Source organism: Miniopterus natalensis, chromosome 1 (assembly GCF_054644295.1).
Source record: "Miniopterus natalensis isolate mMinNat1 chromosome 1, mMinNat1.hap1, whole genome shotgun sequence".
NCBI classification, from domain to species: domain Eukaryota; kingdom Metazoa; phylum Chordata; class Mammalia; order Chiroptera; family Miniopteridae; genus Miniopterus; species Miniopterus natalensis.
The window spans coordinates 57,561,763-57,588,170 of record NC_142081.1 but is presented as its reverse complement, the minus strand read 5'-3'; the positions used below and the strand labels follow the sequence as shown (position 1 = coordinate 57,588,170).

Genomic DNA, 26,408 nt, shown 5'->3' with positions numbered 1-26,408 from the left:
ACGTAGGGCAGACCCAGAATGGCCCCGCCTTCAGGGAAGGAGCGGGAGACCCGGCCTAAAGTTGAGGCGTTTGAGCGAGAGTTCCTCGGGAACTGGATGTAAAAGTGAGGGAGGTATTTTCTCCCATTTTCACGCTTGCACTCTGTTTTAAATTGGGTTTTGAAAGCTAGACCGACTACATAACTTTTAACATACAAGGGTTCAGCCAATTTTGTTGAATGAAAAAACGAGTATGTGTGTTTCTGCCATAACTCCCTTCTCAGGAAATTTCAGCACTAGGAGAATTTGGAAGGGGGCCTTGTAACCAGGAATGTATGAGGAAAGGCTATGTACCATATGCATTATCTAATTTAATCTTCATAACCACCCATTTTCAAATCACAGATTAACTCCCTGTGTCATGCAGCTAGTAATTAGCAAGCTTGGTCTTGAACCCAGGTCTGCCTGGCTCCAGTATCTGATCTACCCTTTTCTACTTCTGCTTCCAGTAATGTTATCTAATCCTCTCAATAAATTAGTAACTAGGTATTGTTAGCTCCCGTTGACAAATGAGCAAACTGAAGCTCAGAGAATTTTATGGTGGCTAGTCCTGGTATTATATTAGCAAGATTTGTATATAGCTTTGTCTGATGACAGTAATGCCTATTCATAATAGAATTGGCAGTATAGGATGGGGAAGAGCAGAAAAATAACATTCCTAGTCTATAAAACCTATAAATCAAAGCAATTCCTCTTGTTATTATTTATTTTCCCCTATAAAACTAGCACAATGCCAGGCATATAGGAGGAAAATGTCCAGGAGTATTTGTGGGTGCTTTATGATCTGAAGTAAAAAAAGAGACAACATTATAGGAAAGATAGCTGCCTTCTTTTGTTTCTTATTTCAAAAGTCTCAATCAGATATTTTCCTCCTTAAGGTCTCAGCTTTAAAGTCACCTCCTCAGAAAAACTTTTTCTGACCGTCTCTTTAAGCATCCTTCCTTGATGCCATTATTCTCTATCCCAGGAACTTATTTCCTTTATAGGACTCACCGCAATTCGCATTATTTATTGTTGTTGCTTGTTTCTGGTCTTTCTCTCTCATAGATTGTGCATGGGGGCAAAGACCATAGTGGTCTTCTTCATAGATGTACCAGGAGCATCTGGCACAGTTTCTGGCACAGAGTAGGTGTTCAGATACTTGTGTAAGATAAGGCCACCAAACCCAGCAAATTTTGCATACTTTCTGCAGAAAAGTTTTCACATTTGAATAAAGGGAAAAATTGTCCGAAATGCCCACTGATGATAAAAGTAATTTTATTGTAATGTTGAATATGTATACACGTTGTAACTCAAGCACATTGCTCTCATAAAAAACTTTATAAAACCAAATATTTTTACAAAATAAACAAAATTACCAAATTTATAAATTGAAATTAACATTGCCATTATTGACATTTTGGACTGGATAATTCTTTGTTCTGGGGGGCTGTCCTTTGCATTGTAGGATGTGTAGCAACACACATGGCCTCTGCTCACTAGAGGCCAGTAATATCTCCTAAGTTGTGACAACCCAAAATACCCCCAGCCATTATCTATTGTCCCTTGGGAGGCAAAATCTCTCCTGATTGAGACCTGCTGATATAATGTGACATATACTGTTGTTTGGCTGAAACCAGGTCACCAACATTGATTTTAATAGTAGAATGACTTTGCTACAGATCTGGCTTTATATTTTTTGTTTTGACCTCAGTAATTCTAATGTAGAGAATGCCTGTTCATATAACTGGGTTGTACCAAGTGGTATCAATAGCTTTGTTTTGGTGGTGTTTGCTCTTTTAGAATAACTAGACCTTCAACTTTTCTAAAACTGTGCCAAAAATCACTGCTAAAAATGCCAATTTTAATGGGAGTATCATTTGATAACTAGGTAGAACTGTCCTAATAATTTAAAAATTGCTTGCATATATAGAGCACTTGCTATGTGCTTAATGCATGTTATTTACATGTAATAACTTATTTAATCCTCACAATTATTATCTCCACTTCATAGTTAAAAAAACGAAGGCACAAAATGGTATTGAAATTTGCCTAAGAATTCAAGCAAGTAAGAGGCAACTCAGGCATTCAAACTCAGGCAGCCTGGCTCCAACGACCACATTCTTAAGCACTACATCATGATGCCTCTAAGTTACTAACTTGAAGATATGGTTAGCATTGTATTAGTAAAATCTGTGTTAAGTGGATTTCTGATTAAACTATTATGGACTCAGTAACAGAAAAATCCTTCTTTGCCTACTTATTACTACAGTTACTATCATATAAAGATTGTATCCACAAAATACAATACTCACAATATAAATATGTTATATGCTAAGTCTCTTGGGAGTAGTAACTATATCTGATTTTGTTCACTATTTAATTTCAGAATGTTAGCAGAGTGCCTGGGACAAGTAGATGTTCATTAAAGGGTGGTTGATTCTCCACAGAAGATATACAGTGACCAATAAACAAATGAAAATATGATCAATATCACTAATTATTAGGGAAATACAAATCAAAAGCACAATGAGATACCAGTTTGTACTCTTTAGAATGGCTATTATAAACAAAAAACAAGCGTTGGTGAGGTTATGGAGAAATTAGGACCCTTATGATTGCTGATGGGAGTGGTAAAATCGTACAGCCCTGTGGGAAATGGTATGGCGACTCAAGAAATTAAACATAGAATTGCCATATGATCCAGCAATTTCACTTCTGAGTATATACTCAAAAGAAGTGAAAGCAGGGACTTGAATAGATATTTGTACACCCATGTTCATAGCAGTATTATTCAGCCAAAAGGTAGAAGCAACTCCGGTGTCCAAGAACAGATAAACAAAATGTGGTATATATACAGTGGAAAAAGGAAAGAAATTCTGACCCAGGCTACAACATGGATGAAATTTGTAGACACTACTAAGTGAACTAAACCAGTCACAAAGAACAAATATTGTATAATTCCACTTATTTGAGGTACTTAGAGTAGTCAAATTCATAGACAGGAAATTCATTTTGGGGAGATGAAAATGTTCTGGAGATGGATGGTGGTGATGGTTGCACAACAGTGTGAATGCACTTAATGCCAGGAACTGCACACTTAAAAATGGCTAAAATAGCCCTAGCCAGCTTGGCCCAGTGGTTAGAGTGATGGCCTCCGGACTGAAGGGTTTCAGGTTCGATGTGTCTCTCTCACATCCATGTTTCTCTCTCTACCTTTCCCCCTCTCCCCCACTCCTTCCCTCTCTCTCCCTCCCCCCCTTCCACTCTCTCAGAAAAGCAAAAAAGCAATGGAAAAAATATCCTCAGGAGAGGATTTTTTAAAAAGGCTAAAACAGTAAATTTATGTATATTTTGCCACAATTTTTTTTAAAAAAGTTGGTTGAATGAATACATTCTCCCACTGCTTTTTTCTACTTGAATTCCTATGTAACCTTTATATAGCATCCTAGGCTATCATTTAAATTAAAAATACAAATAAAAATATGGATACTAAATGTATATGTCCAGTTGTAAAGTGCTTTTACAGATTATGGTATGCTACATTTATTTACATTTTTATTTAAATGAAAACATGATTTAAAATTTCATAGAAAATTTATAAATCTTAAGAATATGTTTGAGAAACCCCTGGAGTTTGTTAAAGACTTCACTAAAGACAATTTTGTTGCAACCAGGTAAAAAACTCCATACCTTTAAAGACCATCCTTGAAATATTGTATCAGAAACAGTAAGTTTCTTATAGTAAGTAGCTACCTCTGAGGGGAGGTTGATTTATTTTTAATGTACACCATTTTGTATTGTGTGAATTCTTTACCATGTGTTACCACTTATTTCAATAAAGAACTAATTAGGTCAAGGGTGGAGAACACTTTTGTAATGGTTTGGAAATACTTTTGTTATCAGGAGCTTACCAAACTTAAATGGGCATCATGAGAAGGGAGCATTTGAAGTACTTCTAAGACCAGCATGCAGTGAATCACAGGCATAAGTGTCTTCAGCCTGCTTCCTCTCCTGCAGGTGTCACAGGACTTCCCTTTTCTCCATCCCAGTGAAACGAGTGTCCTGAATCGACTCTGCCGGCTGGGCACAGACTATATTCGTTTCACGGAGTTCATTGAACAGTACACAGGCCATGTGCAGCAACAGGTAGGTTTCTGTTCTCAGGGAATGTACACCTCCAGAGGGCGGGAGCTATGTCAAGCTTTCAGTGAATCCACTGGTGTCTCGTGAAATAAGTCAAAAGAAGTTATGAATATCTCATCGCTAGAATCATTCAAGTGAAGGCCAGGAAACTGTACCTCACACAAGGGGAAAATATACACAGGGACTAATTAGACAGATTGGTGTAAGAGAAAATATGTTTTGCCTGAGTTTTAAAAGACCTGAATTAAATTATTTTGAGCTGGACCAGAGTTCCAATTCCAGAGGTGAAAACATAAAGCATTATTTCAAATTCCTTTGCCACTCTACTTCTATCTTAGTCACATTGAGGCAAGCAAATAGAATCTTTGATCTTCATTTTTTAAATTTGTAAATAAAAGTAAAACCAAAAAAGGTGCTTGGCACATATAGTAAGCACGTAATAAATATTACCCATTATTATGAATTAATTGGCAGTAGTATGTAGAGTTCAGCGATTTATATCCTGCTTCATCACTCACTGGCCATAGACTGCTCAGAAGTAACCTAATGCTCAGTAACTAAGGCTCAGTTTCCTTATCTATAAAATAGGGATAATAGATAGTACCTATCTCTTAGGGTTGAGGGTTAAACTAGGTAATTCATGGGAAATACGTGGTATATAGTAAGCACTCAAATTTTTTGAAAGAAAAAAATTTTTTTAATTTATCTTTATTGTTGAGAGTATTACAGGTGTCCCATTTTTCCCCTCCACTTCGCTCCCACCCCCTCCCCAGGCCTTCACCCTGTTATTAACTGTGTCCATGGGTTATGCATATTTGCATATAACTTCTTTGGTTAATCTCTTCCCACCCTCCACCCCCTTCCCTCTTTCCTCTGAAATATGATGTCTGTTGCATGCGGCAGTGTCTGTGGATCTATTTAGCTTGTGAGATTCTTTTGTTCATTAGCTTCTTCTTAAAGAAGACTCTTCAACTTTTCCTGTAGTGCTGGTCTGGTACTGATGAACTCCTTTAGCTTTTTCTTATCTGTGAAGCACTTTATTTGACTTTCAATTCTAAATGACAGCTTTGCTGGGTAGAGCAATCTTGGTTGTAGTTCCATGTTTTTCATCACTTTGAATATTTCTTGCCACTCCCTTCTGGCCTGCAAAGTTTCTGTTGAGAAATCAGCTGACAGTCGTATGGGTGCTCCCTGGTAGGTAACTGTTTTTCTCTTGCTGCTTTTAAGATTCTCTCTTTGTCTTTTACCTTTGGCATTTTAATTATGATGTGTCTTGGTGTGGGCCTCTTTGGGTTCCTCTTGTTTGGGACCCTCTGTGCTTCCTGGACTTGTAAGTCTGTTTCTTTCCCCAGATAGGGGAAGTTTTCTGTAATTATTTTTTCAAATAGGTTTTCAATTTCTTGGTCTCTTTCTTCCCCTTCTGGCACCCCAATAATACGAATGAGTGTTGGGCCTCTTGAAGCTGTCCCAGAGGCTCCTTATACTATCTTCATATTTCTGGATTCTTTTTTCTTTTTGCTCTTCTGGTTGGGTGTTTTTTGTTTCCTCATGTTCCAAATTGCTGATTTGATTCTCAGCATCCTCTACTCTATTGTTGATGCCATGTAAATTATTCTTCATTTCAGTTTGTGTAGCCTTCATTTCAAATTGGTACTTTATTATGTTATCGACTTTCTCAGTTATTTCCCCAATAGTCTGCTTAAACATCCTTATAAACAAAATTCTGAACTCTGTATCTGTTAGCTTGCTTGGCTCTATTTCATTTAGTTCCTCTTCTAGAGATTTCTTCTGTTCTTTCCTTTGTGACGTGTTTCTTTGCCTCCACATTTTGGCCTCTTCCAGGTGTTTGTTTCTATGTTTTAGGTAGAGCTGCTATGTCTTCTGGAATTTGTAGAGTGGCTTTGTGTAGTAGGTGTCTTGTAGGGTCCAGTGGCTGAGCCTCCCCAGTCACCTGATCTGGGCCTTCTAGGTGCTCCCCTGTGTGGGCTGTGTGCACTGTCCTGTTGTAATTGAGCTTTGGTTGCTGTTGGCATCCCTGGGAGGAATTGATCCCCCGGCCAGTCAGCTGTGAGCACCAGCTGCAACTACAGCCAAAGAGCTGCTGTGCTGGAGACACCCCTATGGATCAGGATTTACTTCAGTGGAGCTTTGGTGTTCACCAAATGTGCCCCTTGAGTGTCACTCATGGATGTGGTAGGGTTGTAATCCAGCGTGGTCGAATCTGACCACCAGGTGCACTGTCTCTGGGGCCTCCGGGGAGGTGCAAAGTCAGCCTGTGCCAGTGCCTTGCCCAGGGCCACCCAGCATGAGCTACACAGCAAACCGTAGCTGGCTGCTACTTGTGCTGGGCTTGGCGTTGTCCAGGAGAGGCCAAGCTATGAGCCAATGCAGGCTGCCACTAGTGCCAGGCCTGGGGCCACTTACCAAGCCATATGGGGCTCACTGCTGCTTGTTTGAGAGATTTTAAGAAAGTACTAAGCATGAGGCCTGAGAGGTCACTTGCATAGAAAAGCCACTGGAAATGGCCTGATGAGCTGCAGGTGGGGAGGGGCGGGGCCAAAGGCCTGAGTCAGGTGCTGGCAGTTCAAATATGGCGCCTGCCTGCCGGCTGTGTGCAGTGCAGGGAGGACTTGCCAAAGGAGCAATGGCCTCTGCCAGCTCTTCTGCCTGGGAGAAAGCCACCCCTGCACCTCTCACCCCAATTCCAGGTAGTTTAGTTCCTCCCCAAATGTCCTAGGTTCCTTTCAAGCTGCTTCCCTGGCGCTGGGGCTCAGATGGAGCACATCTGAGTGAGTTCATGCTCCGGCCCTTTAAGAGGAGTTGCTGGGGCTCCCGCATCCTCCGCTACCCTCAGCCACAGTCCCTGTGGTTTCACAGCCCGGAGTTGTGGGGACATCTCTTCTGGGCCCTGGAGCCCTGGGCTGGAGGCCTGATGTGGGGCTGGGACCCCTCGCTCCTCCAGGAAACCTCTGCCGCCAAGATGTCCCTCCCGGGTTTAAACCGGGCACCAGGTGTGGGCCTGCGGGGAGTCTCAGATTCAGTCCCAATCCGCCCACATCTCCACCCTCCCTCCTGGTATCGTTGCTTCTTCAGTTCCCTGGTTGTAGGGCTTCTGTTCAGCCAGATTTCAGGAGGCTCTGAGTGATGGTGGTTCTGGATTTTAGTTGTAATTTTGATGTGGTTGTGGGAGGCGGCGGGTGCTACTGTTACCTACGCCGCCATCTTGTTTCCTCTCAAGAAAATTTTTAAAGTTCTCTATTTTTAACTGTAATTCTTGTCAATGTTAAGTAAAAAGACTGCTGAATTGTGTAACTGATTCAATGATGACTATTTTCCAGTTGAAAGAATGATTCTGATTGAGGGGAAAGGTGGGGACTTCTGCAAAAGAAGTGAGTTATTTCTGAAATAACGCAGTCAGTACACTCTGGCCCCTATTATGTAAATTGGCTATCAGGCCTTTGGTGTGTCAGCTGATAGTTGTTGGTGCCAATTGAGTGCCAAAAAAAATCCCCAATTTGGGGTGCAGTGGAGAAGAAACTATTCAGTGTTAAACAACTCAATTGTGATATAACACAGCTGTGGAACAGTTCAGTTGTGATACAGCACAGCTATGAGAACAGCTATGGAGTCAGGCAGCCTTGGGGCCACATCCCTTTATAGCTAGACAGCTCTGCTCTGCTTCTCAGTGGTCACTCTGCTCTGGTGAGACATCTTTGGTGTTTCAGCTCAGCCAGGAAGACGCTGTCTTCAGTCTTAGATGGAAAGGGAAGGTACATTCACCCTGGCTGGGTAGCTCAGTTAGTTAGAGTATCATCCTAATATGCCAAGGTTGTGGGCTTGCTCCCCAGTCAAGGCTCATACAAGAATCAACCATTACCGGCTGGTGTTGCTCAATGGTTGATCATTAACCCTTGAACCAAGAGGTCATGGTTGATTCCCTGATTCCCGGTCAGGGCACATGGCCAGGTTGCGGGCTCAATCCCCCCCGTAGGGGGTGTGCAGGAGGCAGCTGATCAATGATTCTCTCTAATGGTTGATGTTTCTCTCCCTCCCTCTACCTGCCTCTCTCTGAAATCAGTAAAAACATATTAAAAATAATAATCAACCAATGAATGGATAAGTAGAACAAATTGATGATTCATTCTCTCAAATCAATCAATCAATCAGTCATTTTTTTAATTCCCTTTGAAGAAAGCTCTCTGAGCTACAGGAGAGCTGGCTTGTAAGGACAGAGTCCCTGCCCCTGGTCCCTGATTGGTCCATCCTCATTCAAATTGAAGGCTCCAAATGCTCACAGTTTGAGTGCCCCAAAAGGCACTGTTCTGATTGGTCAGAATAGAGCCACTCTGATTGGATAGGGAAAGCCTCAAGCGTATTGGTTGAAATAGGATTCCCAGAAACCTTTGTAAGGGCTGGCTCAAATGGTAGAAATACAGTGCAGGCAGGCCATTCAGCTCAGGCTTTTTTTGAAGTGCAGTTTGTGAGAGGCCTCTGTGCAGAAATGGCTACTAGGCTTTGGCTAGTTTGTTTTCTTAATTTGAGCCGGGTTAGCCATCAGGAGCCCTTCTTAGTAGGTGCCTTTTTTCCTCAGCGTTCACAGGAAGTAATCTGTGGGGCAAAGGAGAATAATGCCTTATGTTTTCATCTCTGGGACAGGGATGCTGGTTCACGTAAACTGATTTTATTGCAGAGAAAATGGACAAGCTAAACATGAGTTTAAAATCCAATCAGTGCCATTTTGCTATGAAATCATATTAAGAGCACACTTAATTATTAAAGTTGAAAGCTATACATATATTAATATAGGTGAAACTTACATCTATATTAATATAGCATGGATTATGTTATATTAATATATTACATACATTATATTATTAATACAATATAGATGTACATTATTAATATTAATAATTTTTTAATATAACACCTAAAAGAAAAAAACCTATATTTGTGTGACTATGTCAGTTTCATCTTCTGTGATATGTGAATTCCTACTTTCCCAGTTCTACGTATATCTGTAGTGCCTCTTTTTTTGGGAAAGTAAAATGCATACTCATTTTCTCTATTATTTTGTGATAAATGACATTCAGTTCTCTGGAATGACACAAGTTCTAAACAAATTGAGTGGTTGTAAGCCGATCTGGTCTATTTCACCCTATGCCCATGTTATTCTTACTATAGCTGTGAACATTTATCTCCAGGAACTACTAGTGTCTTTTGCAGTGTCCTCTGGCTATACTGTACCTTATGACCCCTGAGTCTAAGCTTCCTACCACATTTGTTGCTGAATTCTACTATTGTGTCTACCACCACCAGAGCCCAATCACCCAAATAAGTACATAACTAGAGAGGCTAGTCATCGTGACCTCTAGTCAACTGTTAACCACAATTCCCCATATAAAACTACAGAAGAAGAACCTCTTACAAAAAATTGCAGGTTTCCTGAAAGATAAGCCGTATTTGTAAATAGCCTTTTAGTGAGAGTCTCATAACTCCTCATTTGGGTCTCAGATTCCTGTTCAGATAAATTGCCATACCAGGCAGGAGAAGGGATGTTAGAAGGAGGACTGAGGTCATTTTATTTATTCAGTAAATACTTACCCTCTGTTCTAAGAACTGTGCTAGGAGCTAAAATACAAAGATGAATAAAATGCAGGACCTTGCTTCATGAAGTGACAAAAGTACAATTCCAGCACTAAATAGAGATGCTTTGAAAGCAACAAAGGGGGAAGCTATTAATTCTCTAGGGAGAGTTAGGAAGAGCTTTGCAGAGAAGAGACACTTGAATTGGGTCCTGCAGGAAGAGTAGGTATTTGTCAAAAGATGAATGTGCAGCCCTGGCCGGTGTGGCTCAGTGGTTAGAGCGTTGGCCCATATATCAAAGGGTATTGGGTTCAAATTCCTGTCAAGGGCACATACCTGGGTTGCAGGTTCGATCCCAGGCCCCAGTCGGGGCTATGTGTGAGGCAACCAATCAATAAGTCTCTCTCACAATGTTTCTCTCTTTCTCTCTCCCTTCTACTCTCTCTAAAAATCAATGGAAAAAATATCCCTGAGTGAGGATTAATAAACAAACAAAAGATGAGTGTACAGATATAAGCAGAACACATCCAAATTCACAGGGCTGAGAAATAAAAGCAAGGCACATTTGGTGACCTGTGGGTAGTCTGGAAATAAGGATGTGAAGTTGGACACGGTAAAAGAATTTTGCAGAGAGGTAAGGACCAGAATGCAGAAGTCATTGCATGCCAATTAGAGGAGTTTAACTATTATTCTGGGCAGTGGTTAGCCACCAAAAGGACTTAAGCTGGAAGTTATAAGGTTAAAATTGAGTTGTAGAAAAGTCTCCACAGACAGTATGGAGTACTACCTGATTGTAACATCTGGGCCACTTGGAAAATTAAAATACTACATTTTTGCCCTGGCCAATTTGGTTAGAGTGGTTAGAGTGTCGGCCCTCAGAATGAAGTGTCTTAGGTTCAGTTCTCGGCCCCAGTCGGAGTGTATTCGGGAGGCAACCAGTTGATGTGCCTCTCTCATGTCGATGTTTCTCTCTCTTTCTCTTTCTCTCTCTCTCTCCCTCTCTCCCCCCCTCCTCCTTCCTTTCAACTCTCTCTAAAAATCAATGGAAAAAACTATACTCAGGTGAGGATAAAAAATTTTTTTTAATTTAAAAATATCACACTTTAAAAGATCAAAACTCAAAATAAGTTCAGTTGGGTTTTCCTCTCACTGAAGCACTGCTCTGATATGGAATTACTTAAGTAAAAACAATACCACTAATAAAGAGTAATGTCTTCCTCAGGTTTCAGGGTCTGAGCTGAGAGCTGATTTCTCTTTGTTTGATTGCAGGATCACCATCCATCTCAGCAGGGCCAAGGTGGATTACATGGAATCTATCTAAGGGCCTTCTGCACAGGTCTGGACTCAATTTTGCAGCCTTATCGACAAGCACTGCTTGATTTGGAACAAGAGGTGAGAGAGAAGGGATATGGGAACAACACTCTGGGACAGAAGATTAGGCCATGTTTTTGAATTTGAAATGCCCTTTGATATGGTCAGGTAGTTAGGAGTAAGCTATTTTCTGCATAGCTATAGAATATAGTGTAAGTACTTATTCCCTGTGATTGTCCAAGCCATGATCAAAGTCATGCAGCCCGGCCGGGCATGGCTTAGCGGTTGAGCGTCGACCTAGGATCCAGGCGATCGGGGTTTGATTCCCGGTCAGGGCACATGCCCGGGTTGCGGGTTCGATCAATAACTCTCTCATCATTGATGTTTCTATCTCTCTCTCTCCCTCTCCATTCCTCTCTCTGAAATCAGTAAAGATATATTTTTAAAAAACAAACAAAATCATGCAGATTATAGCAGAGGTTCCTGAGCGAGTGTGTAAGAGCCCTAACTTTGATTTTGTTATCACCTGAAAATCAAAATTAATAATCTTCTATAAATCATCAATTCTCGATAGCCTAAAGCTAACACTAAGCCCATTCTTAGATTTAATTCTAGTTTTCATAGATGAAATAGATTTGAGATATTTGTATGGAGCCCTAATCACAGTGTTTTTTGTTGCAGTTCCTGGCTGACCCCCATCTCTCCATATCACATGTCAATTACTCCTTAGATCAGGTATGCTGCTCAAATAACAAAATGCCTTGGAATCTGTTGATATTGTTAGAATAATCTAACTTATGACATTTTTTTGAGAACGTTTTTCTTTCTGGACTCAGAGCTAGCATTTTATATGTTGTATGCTTTCCTAGATCAGAACTGTTTGAAAAGCTCCAAATTTAGTTAAAACTTAATGTCTGTTGTTCATGCTCTAGATCGACCTCAGTGTTAACAATTATGCTAGCCTCAGAAATTGAAACTGCTTCTATCTGCCATTCTCTTTCTATCTGCCACCAACCCCCTACGAAATTGCTCTTAAGATATTGGATCTTGGCTGCTCTATGGTATTGCCATCTTTATGTTAAGTGGGACTATTTAGAAACAAAAGCGTTTCGTGAAGTGTTTTTTTCCCCCTTGTATTTTATTATAGGCCCTCCTAATTATTCTCTACTTTGCAGTTCCAGCTCCTTTTTCCCTCTGTGATGGTTGTAGTAGAACAAATTAAAGGTCAAAAGGTGAGAACTATTCTTTTTCCTTTTGCTCTGGTAAACACCAAGGAAATATTCTTAATTTTGCCTTACATTCTTTTTTGAAGACCCTAGATTTTAGTCGTTTTTATTTATTTATTCAGCAATATCTGCTTGGGTATTATGCTAAGTGTCAGGAATGCAAAAATAAATGATTACCTTGCCCCTAAGTACATCCTGGTCCAGAAGGTAGGAGAAATGTTAAACACCTTACTGACCAATCATGATGGAAAAGTGGCCAACCACACGGGCAAGTTCTGGCTGGAAATAGCCGGTCAGCAAGGTGTTTAATAGATGTACCCAAGAATACTGTTGTGTAAGAGAATAATGCTATGGTTATTTGGAGGTGAGAGCTTTTTGCACTAAAGATTTAGAATTGTAGGATATGGATCCTAAGGAGAAGCTAAAAGTTAATCCTTAGGAAAAAAGAAGATAATAGTTTTATGTTAGGGTGTTGGCATTTTTCTGAGAATTAGATCATTGGGTAAAACCCAGATGTTTATTATAATAGTTAAATATGCCTATTCTTATCACAAGTTTTCATCAAATGCTTTGAGAAGTGTGGCTTCCCTATGTCAGGAGAATGTCTTTTCTGGGCAGCATTAATAATTCTGAGGAATATCCTGGCCAGTGTGGCTCAGTGATTGCAGGCTCAGTCCCCAGTAGGGGGCATGTGGGAGGCAGCTGATTGATGATCCTCTCTCATTATTGATGTTTCTCTCTCTCCCTCTCTCTCGTTCATGTTTTTAAGCTGTTATATTAGTGCCTTAGCTTATTAGGAGTGCTCACTTTGGTGAATATGACTAGTTAGCCAGTTAATTTGTCCAGTTGCTACTTCATATTTTTGCCCTATAAGTACAGAAACTTACACTCTGCTGTGTTCACTCTGTGTTAGCAAAGCCAGTTAGGGAAGGTGCTCTTTGGTCCTTCAAAGCTGACTGCCCTCACCGCATAACACTGAGCTTTTATTGTACATTTGCTATATACCAGGCACTGTGCTAAGTACTTCACATACATTATCACATGCAGTCCTCTAAGGAATGGAATAGGTTAAGGGAGTGTTTGGGGTCACACATATGGTAGTAAATGGTAGAACTGGCGTATAAACCCAGGTCTGTCTGACTCCGAAGACTATATGATCTTCCACACTCTACTAATCTATCTCCCAAAATTGGAGAGTTCTTGGTGAGTGGATTTAGTGGAAGGATTCCATGCCTAGCTGCACATCTCAGTTGACTTTCAGCTTCCATTGGCCACAGGAAGGAGGGTAGAAAATGAGCAGAGGAATTGCAGGTGGGCAAACCTTCCTTCCTGCCAGGGGGTGGTAGAGAAGCTAGTGTGCTATGGCCCCACAGAGTGAAAAACCAAGGTGGTCAAGAACATGGGCTAGAGGTGAGAATGAGAGTGATTGCAGACAGGCAAAAGGGATCCTTTTAGAGTGATGGAAATGTTATGAAAGTGGATTATGGTGATTGGTTGCACAGTGCTGTAAATTTACTAAAAATTGTTGAATAGTAAAAATGGGTGAATTTTATGTTATGTAAATTATACATCAATAAAGCATCTTTTAAAAAGAGAAAGCCAAAGGACATAGAAAGAGGAAGCAGATTGTTAGAAAAGTGTATAAATTATAAGTGGTATGAATTAGGCCTTAATCTGAAAGAAACAGATTTCTTTACCTCTTTGCTTGGAATTTCAACTAAGTGTTTCTGGTTTCTCTAGCTCAATAGTTCTCAAACTTCATTGTGCATTAGAATCACCTGGAGCAAATTGTGGAAACCAGGCTACCAGGCCTTACCCCAGAGACTCACTGAGCAGACCTGGAGTGGTGCCCAATAATTTGCATTTCTTATAAGTTCCTGCTGGAGGTAGGGTTGAATGGAGAAGAGTAGGGAGGCTATAGAGTCCACACTTTGAGAATAACTATTGTGATATTATGATTTATAATAAGAAATATATATTTTTGTCTCCATATTTTCTGTGGTACAGAGCTCCTAAAATCCTTTGAATTTCCTAAGTGGTAAGAGTGATAAAGGTGTTTTGACATTCATAAGAAACCCCTATCAACAACACCTGAGTTGTTAATAGGGTGACTTTTGGACAGCACTTAAGGATGGGACTGGTTGCCAGGGGAACCAACCATGTGATTGGAGGGTTGGAACTTTCAGTCCCACCCCCAACCTCTGGGGAAGAGTGGGCTGGAAATTGAATTCAATCAGCTGTGCCCAATGATTTAATCATGTCTATGTAATGAAGCCTCCATAAAAACCCAAAAGGACAGAGTTCGGAGAGCTTCCTTCCAGGTTGATGAACCAGAACAATTCCACATGCCACCATGCAGTGCGCAAACTCCCTGGGGACAGAATTTCCTTTGTTTGGGACCTCATCCTATGAATCTCCATCTGGCTGTTGATTCATATCCTTTGATACCCTTGGTTTAAAAAACAAAACAAAAACACCAACCAAACAAACTGTAATATAGTGAATAACTGGGTTTCCTGAGCTCTGTGAGCCACTCTAGCAAATTAATTGAACCCAAGGAGGGGGTCATGGGAACCTCTTATTATAGCCAGCTAGTCAGAAACACAACAACAACCTGGACTTGTGATTGGCATCTGAAATGGAGGATTGTCGTGTGGGACTGAGCCCTTAACCTTTGGAATCTGATGCTATCTCAGAGTAGAGTCAGAATTAAGTAAAAATGTAGGACACCCTACCCAGGTCTGAGAATTGCTTGGTGGTTTGGGAAAACCCCCACACACATTGGAATGATAGAATCAGAACTAGATCTTATGACCAAGTTTATACCCATTCTGTGCTGGACTGAATATAGAATATGAGTCTGTGCTACAGGAACTACTGAAATGGAATCCAGTTTGAAAAGTCTGTATTTTCCACAGATTCATGGCTGTCAGATCCTGGAAACAGTATACAAACACAGCTGTGGAGGTTTGCCTCCTGTTCGAAGTGCACTAGAAAAGTAAGTCCTGGCTCAATTGGGGATTGGGAGCAGGGGCAGATGGTCAAGTGGCTTAATTGCATAGATTTGTTTGTTTTTTAATGTTTTTATTGATTTTTAGAGAATGAGGAAGGGAGAGGGATAGAGAGAGAAACATCAGTGAGAGAAACATCGATCGGCTGCCTCCTACACGCCCCCTACTGGGGATGAAGCCTGAAACACGGGTGTGTACCCTGACCGGAATCCAACTGGTGACCTTTTGGTTCATAGGTCAACGTTTGACCATTGAGCAACACCAGCCGGGCTGCACAGATTTTATTTTCAAGTTATCTCAGGTTTCCCTCTGGGCAAAGGTATGACCAGGATAGAAAACACCCATGAGCAGAGGAGCCCATGTAATTCTATGGTGGCTCAGAAATTGCAAAAAGAGGGCTATAAAGTATTGAGTATCAAAGCTAGGATCTAGTTGCCTAGATGCCCTTGAGGCAACCCTTTTTAACTTTTGGATCTCATCATCCCGGGAGAATTTCCATTACATGTGCCAGATAATGCCTAGCTATATCTAAACTTGTGTATTTTGAGTAGCTGGTATTTTCACATCGAGGTCCTTAAAAATGTTTATACTTTATAATCCCATAATGCCACTCTTGGGAATTTTATCCTAACAAAATTATTGAAAAGAAAATAACCATATGTACAAACATACTTCTTGCAATATTGTAATACTATATCAAGAAATTAGAAAATTACCAGCAGCAGAAGAAAGCTAAATAAAGATATATTCACTTGATAGACTAACACCATTAACACTATAAATATTATAACAACATGTAAAAATATTTTTATAATACTAATTGGAAAAAAGGGTGCAAAATTATGTGTTATGATTACAACTATATTAAATGTATATGGAGTTTTTCATCAAAGGCTGCTCATTTGATTTTCCTATTCTCCTCTTCCTCCTCAGTTTTTAAAAAGAGGGTATGGAAAAAAGAGGGTGTGGCATTGATTGCAAAATTGAAATCAATGATCTCTGAGGCCCCCTTACAACTCTTAACAATCTCCACTTTAACCACTTCACAAGTAAGTCCTCAGAAGAGGAGGAAGTTTTCCAGAATATGCTTTAGGGACTTAATTCTCTATTACTGTGTTGTTGTTGTTTTCCTAATAAAAGAAATGAACTTTGATTGTAAAAAGTACAGACATGCAAAGAAGAGAAATAGAAAGCATTTGTAATCACAGTCCCTTGAGGTACCCAATTCAACTCTTGGTGTCTGTCCTCTACAGTTTCTCTCTATGTAAGCATACTATATAGCTTCATGCTTTGTATATAAAATCTTACATAGATAATATGATGTATACATGTTATATATTTTGCAGGGACCAAATTTTACAGACCACACAGTGTGACGTGCAAAATTGAAATGCCTTTCCATTTAAGTTTTTTAAGAGCAAGTTCATTCAGTTAGCATACTACAAATAGCAATCTCTTTTAGTTTCTTTTTCTTCCCAAGTTATCTTGAAAATTTTTAAATCTACAAAAATGTTGAAAGAACTGTACAGTAAGGACCTGTATGTCCTTTAATTTTGCCACATTTGATTTATCTTTTCTCCCTCTATATAAAGTGAGAAATATATATGTAAATATATATAACATACACACATGCATGCATATCACAATATTTTGCTGAGTGATTTGAAAGTGGTCACAGATATCATAACGCTTCACCCTAAATACGTCAGCTTGTATCCCTTTAAAAAGGGTCACTCTCTTATATAACCTCATTAGCATATTATATCCAAGAAAGTTAACATTAATTCAACAATATGGTATTCAAAATATATATGGCCTGGCCGGGCGTGGCTCAGCGGTTGAGCGTCGACCTAGGATCCAGGCGATCAGGGTTCGATTCCCGGTCAGGGCACATGCCCGGGTTGTGGGCTCGATCAATGACTCTCTCATCATTGATGTTTCTATCTCTCTCTCTCCCTCTCCTTTCCTCTCTTGGAAATCAATAAAGATATATTTTTTTAAAAAAACACACAAAAAAACAAAATATATATGAATTTCCTCAGTTGCCCTCCAGAAGTTTTTTACAGCTGTGTTTATTTGCAATCCAGGATCTAATCATTGTTCACATATTGCATTTGGTTGTCATGTCTGTTTAGTCTCCTTTATTTTGGAATAGTCCTCTTCTTTGCCTTTTTTTTTTTTTTTTTTAATCTTTGATGACTGACATTTTAAGGGTGCTGGCCAGTTGTTTTGAAGAATGTTCCACAATCTGGATTTTTCTGATTATTACCTCATGATTAGATTTGGGCTAAACTTTTTTTTTTCAAGAATACTACATGGGTCATATTATTTCCTGTTGCATCATATCGGAAGGCACAGAAAGTAGGTTTGTCCCATTACTGGCGTTGTAAAGTTTGATCACTTGGTTTAAGTGTTTTCCACCAGATCTCTCCATTTTAGAGGGACATTTTCCCCTTTGTAATTAATGTGTTATCTAGCAGTGATCCATTCTCCAGTAACCTTTCTGCATTTTGTTTCAGTTTCTGCATTTTGTTGGATCATACGTTTTCAGGTATACCTACCTGTTACATATTGAATCCACTCTTCCTCTGTGATTCCAACAAAAAACAAATTTAATACTATGTTAGCCAAAGAGAGACTCCATAAGTCCATTTAATTTTAACAGGAATATCAGTGTTAAAACTTACTTTACACAAAAGGTAGAAAGAAAATGTGCTCCTTCTGAAGGACTACCAGAACAGTCACAGCATTTCAGACTTCAGTATGTAGGCTACAAGTTTGGAAATTTAATCAGTTAGTCCAGCCACAAACATTTCAAATAAAATACCACAATTATTTTTAGCTTAGTTGGTCATTTCCCTTCTGACTCATCGTCTCAGGCTGTTTATCCTGGAGCAGTTTGGAGCATGCCCTCTGTGCCATTGTGTGGATTAGTGTTCTTTAAGTGGACTTCTAAGGCTCTTGCTTTTCTCCCAACTCAGAATCCTGGCCGTGTGTCATGGGGTCATGTATAAGCAGCTCTCAGCCTGGATGCTACATGGGCTCCTCTTGGACCAGCATGAAGAGTTCTTTATCAAACAGGGTCCATCTTCTGGTAATGTCAGTGCCCAGCCAGAAGAGGATGAGGAGGATCTGGGTATTGGGGGACTGACAGGAAAACAACTGAGAGAACTCCAGGACTTGGTGAGAGCACAGCAAGAAGCCCAGCATACTCCTGCAGGAATCAGAAAAGACTGTAGCTAAATGTCCTTTTGGTGATCCTCCCTCCCTGCTCCAAGTTCATCATAGCCTAGGCACCTTCCCTAAATTCTTTAGATACAAACAGTTGTCTTTATCTTAGCTTAATACTTAATACTTAATATGAGACTACAAGACAGAAAATACATTTGTGAGATTCCTTTTGTTTCCTCTTTTCCCAGTATATGCTTTTAAGAAGTTAATAAGTCTTGTCTCCTAAGATAGTCTTGTAGCTACCCTGTAGTATTTAAACACAGTTTGGAGTTTTGATTAGAGTCCCCGAAGCCCTCTCTTGTTCTTATTCATCCATCCATTTATTTATCCTGTTACAATATTTTATTAAATGCCTGTTGTGTGTCAGGCATTGTTCTAGGTGCCACAACTACATAGACAAATAAGATGTAATAGTCCCTGTCCTTAAAGAGCTTATAGTGTAGTGGAAGATAAAAGTAAACAGTAACAGTACAATGCACTAAGTGCTCTGGAAAGAGTAATTACAGGTGTTCTCAGAACATGTCTTAGAGTAACTAGAGAAGGCTTTTCAGTGGAATATATGGCTAAATTGCAAAGAGTTTGAGAGGTGGGGTCAAGAAATGTTCCAGGGAAGGTTGTGTGTGAAGTACAGAGTCCACGAAGGGCATGGCTCATTTGTCGAACCATTAGTAATACAATTGAAATGGTCAAGAAAGGACTGAAACGTCATGTAAAGGGCGGTGGAGAGGATGGGGGAAGTCGCAGTCAGTGAAGCTGTTGAGTTAAGCAGAGGTAAGATCATGAATGCCATTGTGAACTGTGGGAAGGAATGTGGACTTGAACCTGAAAAGAGCTGGGAGCCAGTGAAGAATTTTAGGCAAGAGGTTAACACAATCAGGATTAATGATAGATCACTCTGGATACCATGTGGGAATCTTTAAAAAAAAAAAAAAAAAAGATTTTCTGTAGGTAGGTCAGTTAAAAGAGTGCTGGGAACACGTAGGTGAAGAATAACTCTGATCTAAGCCAAGGGTGTTAACAGTGAGCATGGAGGAGAAAGAGGCTTGCGGGAGACTTAGGACGTGAGACAGCAGGCCTGAGTGACTGATGGGGTACTGGCCCATGGGCAGAGTCAAGGGTGATACCTAGGCATCTGCCTTCAGCAGCCGGGTGAGTAGTGATGATAAGAAACAAGTGTTGCTGGTATTGGAGGAAAGAAGATGGGTCTAATTTTGGACATGCTGAGTTTGAGATACCTGTAGGAAATGTTCAGTGGGCAGAGGCTGGAGCTCGTGAGAGCCATGTAGCTTAAAGGTAAAGATTTAGGAGTTATCAGCATTAGAAGTATTTAATCTGGGGTCCATGGGGGACTTCAGGAAGTTCTGTGAAATGTATGTTTGTATATTTGTCTGGAAGCTTTTATATTTGTAGAGAGTCCTGTGATGTAAAAAGACTTAAAATATTTGTTATGGTGAAAAATTCAGCCACAGAAGGTGTGGTTGTTGATGAAGAAGACGGAGAGCAAAAGGAAAAGGGTCTGGAATGGTGCCCGGAGGAACACCAGCACTGAAGCCCAAAGAGGGCAAACAGTAGAGATGGAAGTCAGGACTGAGTCCATCGGAACTAGATAAGGGTCTAATCAAAAGCAAGTCAGGGAACATGGGTGCTGAGTGATTGGGTGGTGGGTCTCAGAGGCTTTCTGGGCTGAATCAGTGGTTCTCAAATGTCACTGTGCATCAGAATCACCTGGAGAGCTTGTTAAACCACGGATTGCTGGGCCTCATCGCCCGGAACTTCTGTACATCTGGGAAGAGGCTTGAAAACTTACATTTCTAACAAGCTCCCACATGAAGCTGATGCTGTTGGTCTAGGAGCCACACTTTGAGACCCACATGGCTAAATGACTTGGGGCTGGCGTGAAGAGCTGGACAGAGCAGACACATACGCATGGTAATGAAATCATAGACCTGTAGACTCGAAAAAGCAAAGACCAATTATTCCAACATACAAGTAAGGAAACTGGGTTGTAGATCTACTGCACAAGTAGTAAGCGCAGAGTAAGGACAAAATCCCTAATGTTAAAAAAACACTTATTTTCACCACGCACTCCTGCTGCCTGAAAATGGAGTGCATCTCTCTAACACTAGATGTGACTTCAGATTTAGAGTCCCTGCTCTAGAAAATATAAGTCACGGGTGGGGATGTTTTCTTGTTTCCCCTTTCTTTGCACATCATCTCTGATGTGGATTATTTCTTTGACCAGCGCCTTATAGAGGAAGAGAACATGCTGGCACCATCTCTAAAGCAGTTTTCCCTGCGAGTGGAGATTCTGCCATCCTACATCCCAGTGCGGGTTGCTGAAAAAATCCTGTTTGTTGGAGAATCTGTCCAGATGTTCGAGAATCAAAATGTCAACCTGACTAGAAAAGGTAGCTCTCTCCTTGCACAACATACCCCGTCCTCAAAGGTCCTTCTTGATATTGAGTGACCTAAAAGCATGCCTGGTAGGAGTGAGTGGCTAGTAACATTTATGTACTCACATTTCAGCACAACCATGATGTGCCTGCCCGAGAAGCAGGTGAAGGAGCTGCACCAGCAGGGTGGGGAATCCTTGCCTGTCCTGGTGGTTCTGTCTTCCTGTGACAGTGCCTTCCAATTTTGCAGGATCTATTTTGAAAAACCAGGAGGACACTTTTGCTGCCGAGCTGCATCGTCTTAAACAACAGCCCCTCTTCAGCCTGGTGGACTTCGAGCAGGTGGTGGATGGTATTCGTAGCACTGTGGCTGAGGTTTGTCTTCCATAGTATATTTTCTTAGGAAGAAAGTGGACCAATTTCCCCAGAAATTGAATACTTGACTTGTTTCTTCTTAATGCGGTAAAAACTTAGCTTGGGAGGGAATTGTTTGAGAGAGTTGAGGGCAAGAAGTAGAAAATGAAAGCATTATCTCTGTTCTTAATAACAGAGGCAGAACTGCCTTAGCCTTTCACACCTGATAGGAGTTTGCCAGTTAGTTAATCAGCTAGTTGAATAAACGGAGGTCTTGGTTTCATTTCAGACATTCAGCATTTTGAGTCTGTCTACGTACTGTAGTTGGCAGTAACTCCAAGGACTCAGTGGACTCTGACTAAATTTAGTGCCTTACTTATATTTAGAGTGGCTCCATTATTTATCCTGTCATTTGTGGATTTTTTTTTAACCCTCCCTCACCTGAGGATATTTTTTTTCATTGCTTTTCAAAGAGTGGAAGGGAAAGAGAGAGAGAGAGAAACATTGATGTGAGAGACACATCGATTGGTTACTGGGAATCAAGCCTGCAATGGAGGCATGTGCCCTTGGCCGGAATTAAACCCAGGACCTTCAGTCCATGGGGGCAATGCTCTAACCACTGTGCAAACTGACTAGGGCAGATATGAAACACTTGAAGACAGAAAAAGTATAATTTTTCCATTTCTATAAATGAAAAAAATACTCAGAAAGCTGATGTATCTGGTGTTGCACAGTAAGTCACAAAGATGTGGTCAGAAGCAGGTCTTCTGACCCCTACCTAGTTCAGCATTCTTATGTGAATTGTTCTTCATCCACGAACTTAAATTGTGACCAATGATTTTTCAGATGGGCAAGTATTCTGTCCTTATGGTAAAATTTAGCTCACAGGTGTGTGATAATGTGAAATGAGATCTTTAGTTAGTCAACTTGGTTGTTAACTATGTTAGTGGTTTTCAACTCTGGCTGTGCATAGAATCACCTGTGGAAATCTTGAAATGTCCTTGCACCAAGTCTGTACCTCCAGAGCTTCTGATTTGTAAGTCAGGAGGGAGTAGATACTTGTATTTATACCAACCAACCAATAAACAAAGCTCTACAGGTTATACTGAAGCATAGCCAGTACACTAGGGTCAGCATTCAGAACTGTGAGGAAGCTTAACATCAGGTATCTTCACATTGGAAGCCCAGTAATCTATCACTAATTATGATTTCCTTTTTTGGTCACTGCCTTAAAAATTCCTAGGCATTGGAGACAGAGTTGTGATATAGACATAGAATACTATACCTTAAGGTGACCTTGAGGTATCATTTGGTTTGATTCTTTATGGGTAAGTAAATATCTGAACTATCTAGAATACACTTTCCTAACACTTCTTGGCCTTTTGGCTAACAGCAAGTGTAGAATACACTTCCCTGTCCTTTCAAAATTTCAGGACACTCCTCTGTCTGTAGCCAAGACTGCACTTGTCTAAGGGGCTGGTGTCTTCAGTTCCTTTCATTTTATTTTTTTGAATCTGTTTCTTTTATCATTTCTGTGATAATTCTTTGGAAAATATGATTAATGGAGCAACATAAAATTTTACTGAATGGATAATATAAGATTTCAGGGGTTTTTTCTGGTGAAATTTTGAAATGCACATGTTGCTAGAAATGATAGTTTTAGTTTGTAAAAATGATAGACAAAAAAGTTGAAGCTCAGACTCTTTGAAGTGTTTTAGACTTGTAGCTAATAGACCTTTTTTTTTTTTTTTTTTAAAGATATTATTGTAACAATAACAACAGTTTATAGTAATGAAAAGAAATACAGTGTATCCCGAGGGAAAAGGGGGAATGTCTTGCAAATACATATACTCATCCTCTCTTGAATCTTTTTTTTTTAATTTCTTAAAGTATACATACTATATGAATCTATGTATATAAAGTTCAAAAACAGGAAGAATTAATCTGATGTTAGATGTCAGAATGTATTTGCCCTTGGTTGATAGAAAGTGGGGCTTTCAGGGCACTGGTTACACAGGTGTGCTCAATTTGAAAATTCTTAAAGCTGTGAACTTGTGATTTATGTCCTTTTGTGTATATACTTTAGTATTTCAACAAAAAGATTTAAAAATTAATTTCTAATATGTAGGTTTGTTGTTTTAATTTCATCTTTAGTTAGTTACTGCTTATATAAAAAAGTGGTGGAATTAAATTTTGGAGGTTAATCTTAGGCCTGGCAACTTGTTGAAGTCTTTTTTTAGTTCTAGTAGTTGGTGTTGATTCTATTGATTTTTCTAAGTAATGATTATATCATTTGCAAGCAATAAAGGTTTTACAACTTGCCTTCCAAGTTTTAAACTTTTTTTTTTCTTACAGTCTTAGGGTCTCTGATACTGCATTAAGCAGCTGGAGTGATGGTTTATATATATTGTGTTAGACAGTAGCTGTGACAGTGGGCATCCTTGATTCTTTAGTTCTTAAAGATCATACCTCTAAAGTCTGTCTATTACTATAATGTTTGCTTTGGGCTTTTAGCACATAAGTTTATCAAGTTAAAACAATTACCTTCTCTTCCTAGTTTACTATGAGATTTTTATCATAAATAGATGTTGAATTTTGTCAACTGCCTTTTTATATCATTTAGGTGCAGTTTCTTTGGGTTCTTTTTCTCCTTTAGTCCATTCATATATTAAGTTGCTGGTTAGATTTTCAGATATTGAATCTTTCTGAGATAAACCATACTCAAATGTAATTCTTATGTTTTAATATACTGTTGGATTTGGTTAGCCAGTACAATATTTGGAATTTTTGCATCTACATTTACTATTATTTTATGTGATTGTAAAATAAAAATATAGGCTTCATAAAATGAAGTATCACTCTTATTTCTGTTTTTTAGAACAGTTAATGTAAGACAGGAATTGTTACTCAAAGTTAGAACTTACCTGAAAAATTATCTGACCCAGGTTTTTTTAGGAGGGAGTATCTCTACCAATTCAGTGTATTTAACACCTATTAATCTATTCAAGACATTTATTTATTCTCATACCAATTTTGGTACTTTATACTTTTCTAGGAACTTACCCATTTCATCTAGATTTAATTTTTAAAAAATCTTTGCTTGTCTGTAGCTATTTGTTTTATTTTGTGTTTTATTTCTTTTATTGCTTAGTCTTATTAATTTTTTCAAAGAACCAGCTTTTCTTCTCATTACTCTTATTTTTTCTCTGCTTTATTGCTACCTGCCTTTATCTTTATTATTTCTTGTCCTTTTTGTTTTTTGAGTTTTCTCTGTTATTCTTTTCTGTTTTTAATCTTTGTTCCCTAAGAAATCTATATAAAACTTAAATGTTGCTTTGACTTTGTCTTACAAGTTTTTGGCCTATGTAGTGTTTTTATTATCATTCTGTCCTAAATAATTTTAAATTTTCTCTTATGATTTTTGTTTTAAACCCAAGGGATTTACTAACTTTTATTTTTATTGCACTATAGTTGGAGAATATAGTCTGTATACAAGTCCTTTCAAATTTATTGGGGCTTCCTTTATGGACTATTAGCAGGTCTGTTTTTTGTTTTTACTTGCTCTTTCTGTGCCCGCAGAACATATGTTCTGTGCTGAGTCTAGAGCTCTATGCCTGTTCTAATTCCTCATTTTCAGTGTATATGTTAGGCATGTGTGTATTTATAAGGAATATACATTTATTGCTTTTTATGTATACACAATGTCTTCTTTATCACATATATTTATATAGTATATTTTCACTAGCATTTTATTAGTTATTTTGATCACTATCGAGCCTTCTTTCAGGCCATACTTACCTATATGTCTTCTTCCATCCTTTATTTTCAACATTTCCTTGTGCTTTTATCCTACTCTTCTTACCCTCCCTCTCCCACGCAACCACTGATCTATTTCCCCTGTGACTATAGATTATTTTGCATTTTGTAGATTTTATATCAATGGAATCAAACAGTATGTATGTACTCTTTTTTGGTGGGAGGTGGGTCAGGCTTTTTTTTTACTCAGCATAATTATTTTGAGATTAATCCATGTTGCATGTATCAATAGTTTATTTCTTTTTTTTTCCTAGCTTGCACAGAACACTCATATAACCATCATTAAAACATGTTATTTTAAGCACTTCCCTAAATGTATTGCAGAAGAGCTGTCAGGTCCATTCCCTGAAATGATACTCTTCTCAAAGTATCCTAAACATACAGTTCTTTTCTTTTAATTTTTCAATTACAGTTGACATACAATATTATATTAGTTTCAGGTGCACAACATAGTGATTAGACATTTACATAACTTACAAAGTGATCACCCTACTAAATCTAGTACCCGTCTGACACCATATGTAGTTACTACAGTATTATTATCTATGTTCCCTATCCTGTACTTTACATCCCTGTGACTATATTTATAATTGCCAATTTAAATCCCCTTTTCACCCATCCTCTCATCTACCTTCCCCTCTAGCAACCATCAATTTGTCCTCTGTATCTATGAGTTTGTTTCTGTTTTGCTTGTTCATTTTTGTTTTTAGATTCCACATATAAGTGAAATCACGTTGTATTTGTCTTCTCTGTCTGGCTTATTTCATTTAGCGTAATACCCTCTGAGATGTCCATCCATGTGGTCCCAAATGGCAAGATTTTGTTCTTTTTTGTGGCTAAGTAATATTCCATTGTATATAGGCATTGCTTCTTCTTTATTCATTCACCTATTCTCGGGCACTTAAGTTGCTTCCATATCTTGGCTATTGTAAATAATGTTGTAATGAACATAGGAGTGCATCATATATATTTCTGAATTAGTGTTTTGGATTTCTTCAGATAAATACCTGGCAGTAGAATTGCCAGGCCATATTTCTGTTTTTTAATTTTTTGAGGAACCTTCATACTGTTTCCCATAGTGGCTGAACTCCCTTATATTCCCACCAACAGTGTACAAGAGTTTTCTTTGCATCCTCACCAACACTTGTTATTACTTGTCTTCTTGGTGATAGCCATTCTAACAGGTGCCAGGTGATATCTTTTTCTGTTTTTTTTTGTTTTATGGTGTGTGTTTTTTAAATATATCTTTATTGATTTCAGAGAGAGGAAAGGAGATGGAGAGAGAGATATGGAAACATCAATGATGAGAGTCATTGATC

At 39.1% G+C, this 26,408-nt stretch overlaps 1 protein-coding gene across 4 annotated transcripts in view; it reads left to right on the top strand.

Moving 5' to 3' along the window:
- Nucleotides 1-26,408, top strand: part of TUBGCP4 (tubulin gamma complex component 4) — a 41,550-nt gene that overhangs the window by 452 nt on the left and 14,690 nt on the right. For 3 of the 4 annotated variants that reach the window (XM_016211657.2, XM_087821888.1, XM_016211664.2), the window contains exons 2-9: nt 4,039-4,167; nt 11,017-11,139; nt 11,740-11,793; nt 12,234-12,290; nt 15,203-15,282; nt 18,277-18,478; nt 20,769-20,934; nt 21,170-21,294. In XM_016211657.2, coding sequence (XP_016067143.1) covers nt 4,039-4,167; nt 11,017-11,139; nt 11,740-11,793; nt 12,234-12,290; nt 15,203-15,282; nt 18,277-18,478; nt 20,769-20,934; nt 21,170-21,294 — 936 coding nt within the window. The remainder of the gene's footprint in view (nt 1-4,038; nt 4,168-11,016; nt 11,140-11,739; nt 11,794-12,233; nt 12,291-15,202; nt 15,283-18,276; nt 18,479-20,768; nt 20,935-21,169; nt 21,295-26,408) is intronic. The other variant, XM_016211672.2, reaches the window with a different exon arrangement.